Consider the following 7,500-nt stretch of genomic DNA (forward strand, 5'->3'; position numbering starts at 1 on the left):
CAATCGTCATATTTTTTTACCGAACCTAAATAACAATCTATCTCCCTTTTTTTTTCTCTTATTTGGATTTGATGTTGATGTTAATGTTGATGTTGTTGTTGTTACTGTTGTTGTTGTTGTTGTTGTTGTTGTTGTTGTTGTTTCTGTGCGTGTTTCTTTTTTTTTTTTTTTCTGTAAAAATATGTGACGTGTTATCATCGTTATCATTATAAAAGTGAAAATAATTCTTTTTAATTCGAATTTCGAACATCCCGAAATAGAGAAATGAAAGGAATCTTTATTTCGCAATTATATTCTATGTTATATTTGTTTGTACTTTTTTTTCTTTTTTTTTTTTTTTTTTTTTTACTTAAGAACTTATCTACGACTTTATCGGCTCAATTGTGATGGTGATAGTAATAATAATATTTCTTGTGAAAGCAACGTAATCGATTCGAAAGACGTCGGAAGTTTTACTTTAATTTTGTGTAATTTGAATTGCATTAAGAAGTCAATTGTTCCGCGTACGTACGTATTTCTCGATGTAAAACTTACATATAAATGTACACTCATACTCAAAAGTTTCGTTTCAATCTGTCGACTACTGACTTCGTTGAAACGAAAAGATAATGATAAAAATCGGTATGAATCGAAGATCGTTAAACGTTAGACGTTAGAGACATACATATTTTAAGATGATCGTAATCTTGTGAAAAAAAAAAAATATCTACCAATCGTAAGGCCGTACAGATTTAAAGCCCTTACCATAGTTTAAATCACCAAGGTTTCGGTCCCCCTTGATCATCGTCGTCCTCGTCGTCCTCGTCCTCTTATCCCCAACCTCACCCCAATTCCCTCCCCCCGTTCTTCTTCTTCTACCAAATTCAAAGAGGGATACAGTATACCTGAGAAAAAGCAGCGATACCCAAAGAAACGTTGAGACCGAACTTATTTTAAATATCCTCGAAAAATTTACTTCTAGTTTTTGTTCCACTCGAAACAAAATTCTCTACTCGAAACAAAATTTGTAAACGTTAAGTCAAATATTTATTTATTTTGTTTGTGTTTTTTTTTTTTCTTTTTCTTTTTTTCCTTCATAAATGTTCTCATAATTAATTTTCTTCTTTTTTTTTTCTCGAATAAAACTGATCTCCATATCTATTTTCGAAGATAATCTCCATTAATTAATTTTCCATGCTTACGCTAAGGATACGACGAAATTCCATGACACGTAATTGCGATTAACGAGCTCTATCCTTCTCTCTTTCTCTCTCTCTCTCTCTCTCTCTCTCTCTCTCTCTCTCTCTCTCTTTCTCTCGTGTGTACGTTTTGACATTGAAAGAAGAGAAAGAAAGAAGAAGACAGAAAGAGAAAACGAGAGAGAGAGAGAGAGAAAAAGAAAAAAGACTTTTTATCGCTCGTACGTACACGTGTACGATAAGGCGGGAGATTTTACTACGTCGAGAAAGAGACGAATAGACAGAAAGAAGTTCGCAGTTCGTCCGAGGGAAAAGAACTTGAGAGCTCTCTCGAACTAATTGACATTCAAATCAAATATTTCTCAATGTGTTAAATAATAGAGAATATTGTACGTATGTTTAAAAAAAAAAAAAAAAAAAAAAAATTCATTTCATTGTACATCGGAATGTTTTTCTTGGATAAATCATTTTCGAAAGATTGGTATAATAAATCTTTTATCGATGTGAGTCAGTGTCGATGCGATTGCGACGATAACTTTAACTTCGTATTTTCCTCTCTCTATCTCTCTCTCTCTCTCTCTCTCTTTCTATCTATCTTTCTATCTCTCTATCTCTCTCTTTCTTTGCAGAGAGTGAAGTTTTGTTGTTAGTATTAAATCAGAGATGATACGACGTTGCTCGATGCGTGTACGCGTGTGTTATTAGTTATTTGTAGTGTGGACTGAAAGGAAAAAGAAAAAAGAAAGAAAAAAAAAAAAAGAAATATGGTGCATTAGAATAACTCGAAGAAATATTTGGTGAATTTTAAAAAGAGTTGGAAAAACACGTAAAGAAAATTAAAGAAAAGGAGTTGCGTCACGTTGCGTCGAACATTAAAAATAGAAAGGAAATAAGAAAACTATATAAATAAATAAATAAATAAATAAATAAATACGATGAAAAGAACTTGTACGTTGGATAAATCAGTTCCTATTTTTTTTGTGAATGGAACAAGATGGTGGAAAGAAATTTAACGATTTTCCACGTAAATGTACACCTTTGGGATGTAGTAGAAACGTAGACGAGAACATCTGCCGAACTTTCTCACGTATCGTCGTTCGTTCTAACTTGAACACGACGAAAAGGAGTGTCTTTATTATTCGCGCGTTCATGAAGAAAAGAAAAATGTGCGTGAAAGCTGTCGAGGAGAACGAGGACGACAAGGTCGTCAACATGATCATCAACTATTTCTCCGGCAGGGTAAATAAATTTCCTTGAACAAAAGAACGAAAAAAAAAAAGAAAAAAAAAAATATATATATATATATGTGTGTGTGTGTGTGTGTGTGTGTATATCGAAATATCGAAATAAATAAGAAATAAAAAAGGAACTATGTAAAAATAATTATTTATATATTTCGAAAAAGAAAAAAGAAAGATCGGATGAAAATTTCGTCGTTGGTGTTTGATAAATCGTTCGATTTACCCTTTTTTTTTTTTTTTTTTAAATGATTCATCGACGCTTTAAATATTGCTAAAAAAAATAAAAATCTCAAAATACATTACAAATCCCCCACCCTCCGCCCCTTCTCCTCCCCAGGTGCTGCCGTCGTTGAACTCTCATTGACAGTTTTTGTAGACAAGTTTTTTTTTTGTTTTGTTTTTTTTAACGAAAAAAAATTTGCTATCGTAGCAGGAGGAATCCTAGATCGAAGATTCGTGAATAAGACGAAATGCGAGAGATGTTCATTTGGTATGTACGTCACTGGTCGCTTCTGCACGTGCAGAAGCCTTCGAATATCAAGCATTGGAAATACCTTTCACCCGAGCAATGTCACTAAAGATTCTCGATATCGTTTGGTGCCAGGATATTCCAGTCGACGATTTTCGCTCGCGGAACGAATACGTACAAAATCGAAATTGCTCACTTCCGGATACCTATCATCGTATCTCCTATCAAAACTTTTATGAAATCTTTACGTTTCTCTGTGATAAGCAGTTTTACAAATTGACTAAGAGATCGTCGATCATATCGAAAAATAATCATTTCAAATATTATTAATCATATAATTATATATATATATATATATATATATATATATATTTATTAAAAGTAAGAAAATTAAATAAATAAAAGAAAAAAAAAAAGAATAGATATAAATGAGAGTTGGTAGGAAGATAATTTTGTTTTATATGTAATATAAATTCTTTTTTTTTTTTTTTTTTTTTTTTTTTTCTTTTTTTTCTAATATAAATTCATCGATAAGTCGAAGTAATTATCCTTGCTTAAAATACGGTGTAATAAAACGAATACTTTGCTTTTTTCTTTGTTTCTTCTTATTTGTTTACTTTATATTCTTATTCATTATCATTTATCTTTTGTTTGGTTTTCTAATTTTTTCAGAACTTCTTCTCAAAGAGATCGTTCCGATCGAATCCTTTAAAAAGGACGAAGAGCGTGACTAAGCTCGAACGACAAAAACAACGTGGCGCCGGTCTACGGGGTTGTCGTTCGCACGAATCCCTCCTTTGCGGGCAGGCCGTGACCTCGATGGACCTCGCTGCTGTGACGCCGCTTCATCCGAGCCTCCTTGGTAGACCTCATTGCTTCCAGGTCACACCCAGTACCGGTGCACCAAAGTATTTCAGTTGTAGAACGGCACACGAACGGGACCAGTGGTTACACAGGTTTTATATATATATATATATATATATATTTTTTTATGTTTGTTTGTTCGTTCGTTTTTTTATTTGTTTATTCATTCGTTAGTTTCCCTTTATCTCTTTGTCATTAAAATTATCTTATCAAATTTTCTTTTTATTATATATTCTCATTCGAATGTTCTTACTTAAGAATATCTCTTGACATTGTCTAAATGATATTATCGATTATCTTTTAATAAAATAGTTTGAGGAAATCGGTACAACCGGATGCGGAACAAACTAGAAGGACGGACAATTCCTTACAAATTTGGTTACTCGAAGCCAAAGGTGTCCCGGCTAAGAAACGTTATTTCTGTGAGGTCTGTCTCGACAGTACGCTTTATGCACGAACAACTGCCAAGCTTAAAGCAGATTTGTGCTTTTGGGGTGAACACTTTGATTTTCATCATCTTCCATCTGTCAATACGATTCAAGTTAATTTATACAGAGAAGCCGACAGGAAAAAGAAAAGAGACAAAAACGTTCTAATTGGTAAGTACTGATATTACTTCATCTTATCTACACCCTTTCTGTTTTAACAATAATAATAATAATAATAATAATAATATAATAATAATAATAATAATCGATAATAAAACTTGCTTATCTACACACTTGTCTTCTTATTTCATTATTATTTATTTATTTATTTATTTATTTATTTATTTATTTATTTATTGACTTATTTATTTTTTTCTTTCTTGTTTTTTTTTTCTTTAATTCTGTTTTTATTAATTTCAGGTTCGGTCAGCATACCAGTTCACAACGTAACATCTCGTTATCTGACAGAAAAATGGTACCCAGTGGTAGGCGACAAAGGTCCTTTAAAGGATCCACCAGCACTCAGGGTAAAATGTCGTTTCCAGTCGGTCGACATACTGCCGGTTCAGGTTTACCAGGAGTTCCTGGAATACTTGAAGACCGATTACGCGTCCCTCTGCGAGAAACTCGAACCGGTAATCGGCGTCAAGGCGAAGGAAGATATTGCGACTGCCTTGGTAGCCGTTATGCAACGCGAGAAAAAAGCACCGCAATTCTTAGCGGATCTCGTTATGATGGACATTCATAGAATAGGTTGATATTTACTTCTTTTTTATTTTTTCATCTTCTTTATTTAATGATATATTTACATAACTTGTCCCACATACATACATACATATATACATACATTTTATATATATATATATATATATATATATATATATATATATTAAGCAAAACCTAAAAAAATTTGGATCTAACGCGCGTAGAAAAAAAATGATGTTGTTTATTTTCTAAAAATTTTGTTTTATATAATTCTCCTTTTTTTTTTCTTTTTCTTTTTTTTTCTGAAAAAGAAAAAAAAAGAAAAAGAAAATCAAAATATTTGACGCGCGTTGGATCAACATTTTTTTTTAATATTAAATTCATCAAATTAAATTGATATTAAATATACATATATACAGACACGTACGCACGTACACACACACACACACATACATATGCATATTTAATTATTTATGAATATATTTATTTTTGGAATATAATAATTCTTGTTTTGTTTTGTTTTTTTTTTTTTTTTTTTCAGACGATGAAAGGCTAACATTCCGCGGAAATTCTTTGGCTACTAAGGCAATGGAGGCATATTTGAAGTTAACAGGCGATAGGTACCTCCAGGAGACACTTGGGGCTGTAGTAAGAGGTGCCGTGGAAGGTGGAGACTGTGAGGTGGATCCACTCAAGGTCGCCTCAGTAGCCGCATTACATAAACAACAACAAAATCTTCGTAATGCGGTAGAATTGGCCTGGAGCAGGATATTGGCCAGTCACGCGCATTTTCCTCTTGAATTGCGTGAATGCTTTCGCATTTTCCGCGAGCGTTTAGCCGATATGTGCAGGGAGGACATAGCAGATAATTTAATATCTGCTTCTATCTTCTTAAGATTTCTTTGTCCTGCCATTCTCAGTCCGTCTCTTTTCAACATCACACACGGTGAGTACTTTGAAAAATTTTCAAAGAAGAAAAAAAGAAGAAAGAAAGAAAGAAAGAAAGAGAAATTACTTTCGTACGCATCGATTTTTCTTTCTTTCTTTTTTTTTTTCTTTTTTTTTTTCTTTTTTTTTTTTTATTTTTTATTTTTATCTCTCTTTATATTTTTTAATTTCGTTTCTTCTCCCTTTCGACGTAGAATATCCGAACGAGAAAGCAGCGAGAAATCTGACCCTGGTAGCGAAGACCCTACAGACATTGGCGAACTTCACGAGATTTCAAGGAAAGGAAAATTTCATGGAGTTCATGAATGATCTTTTGGAACGAGAAGCACCGTCCATGAAGAATTTTCTGCAACTAATAAGCGTGAGTGTCCTTTTGGTTTTTTTTTTTTTTTTTCTTTTTCTCCTGTTAAGAGATCCAAGCGATCAACAATGAGAGTAAGTTGGAGGGGGGGCGGAGGAAGGTGTAAGTTAATGTTGTTAAAAACAAATTTCAATTTTAATTGTTTTTTTTTTTTTTTTTTCTTTTTTCTCCTTTTTTACAGAGTCCATTACCAAAAGACGCACCGGCGAACAACTCGTTGGAATTCGACGGTTATATTGACCTAGGAAAACAATTGTCTCTCCTTCATGCATTATTAAGAGAAAGCGTTGCGGCAATGGCATCGTCCTCGCAATCGTCACCACCTACCAAATTGTTAGAAATTCTCGATAGGATTTCTTTGGCATTGGATCAACCTGGGCCTAGTCCTGTGCCAGCTACCCATCGTTATCAAAATTTACAAAACAATATATTCCGTTATAACGATCCAACGATTGCCAATAGCAACACGAATCTCTCGGTCTCGGCAACGTCTACGTTAAGCAATCATAGTACTCTGAATGGTACGATAAGAGACAGCAATGAATTGTTGCAATCCAACACTCTGGGTCATAACAGTTCGCGTAGCCCTAACGTCGTCAGAGCGGCCACTCTTCCTCGAAACGCTTATATGGCTAACAACGGGAAATTGCAATTACAAATCAATACGGACGATTATCCATTAGAGCCAGCGGCATTTGTATCACGTTCACCGACGCCAATTGTACGTCAACATAGGCCGATCATCCAAACCCGTGCAGGTTCTGGTTACAGATTAACAGCCAGCGCCAGTTTGGCTAATGTCAATCATTGCCAAACACATCCATCCAGTCCGACGCGTTCCGAAAGTCACAGCAATCTCAAAGATTCGAATTACAATATAACGTTAACGCAAAACAATCAGCCGAGCAATTTGAACAGTATCTCTCATCATCATCATCACCATCATCATCATCATCAGCAGCAGCAACAGCAGCAGCAACAACAACAACAGCAGCAGCAGCAGCAGCAACAACAACAACAGCAGCAGCAACAACAACAACAACAACAGCAGCAACATTATAGACATAATATGGCCAGATTGCAAAATCTCGAAATTCACGATAGGGAGGACAATTATAATCACAATAATTACAATGTCTCAAGGTCGGCAAGTAGGAATCATTGTCGTAAAGAGGAAAACGCTAATCAGACCCAACAACAGAATTACAATAATGTCTCGAAGACGACGGTTAACGCGAATGTCGTTGTCAATCCAACGACAAATTTAACATTATCTATAAATCATCATCAGCCAAACAACAATTAC

At 34.2% G+C, this 7,500-nt stretch overlaps 1 protein-coding gene across 24 annotated transcripts in view; it reads left to right on the forward strand.

Moving 5' to 3' along the window:
* LOC124426903 (ras GTPase-activating protein raskol) overlaps positions 1-7,500 on the forward strand; it is a 187,982-nt gene that overhangs the window by 175,440 nt on the left and 5,042 nt on the right. For 23 of the 24 annotated variants that reach the window (XM_046969133.1, XM_046969137.1, XM_046969131.1 and 20 more), the window contains 6 exons: positions 3,561-3,844; positions 4,065-4,351; positions 4,601-4,933; positions 5,427-5,831; positions 6,028-6,194; positions 6,376-7,500. The exon at positions 6,376-7,500 is cut by the window's right edge and continues 624 nt beyond it. In XM_046969133.1, the coding sequence (XP_046825089.1) occupies positions 3,561-3,844; positions 4,065-4,351; positions 4,601-4,933; positions 5,427-5,831; positions 6,028-6,194; positions 6,376-7,500 (2,601 nt within the window). Of the gene's footprint in view, positions 1-1,870; positions 2,418-3,560; positions 3,845-4,064; positions 4,352-4,600; positions 4,934-5,426; positions 5,832-6,027; positions 6,195-6,375 lie in introns of those variants that run through there. The other variant, XM_046969148.1, reaches the window with a different exon arrangement.

This window comes from Vespa crabro, chromosome 9, assembly GCF_910589235.1.
Source record: "Vespa crabro chromosome 9, iyVesCrab1.2, whole genome shotgun sequence".
NCBI lineage: Eukaryota > Metazoa > Arthropoda > Insecta > Hymenoptera > Vespidae > Vespa > Vespa crabro.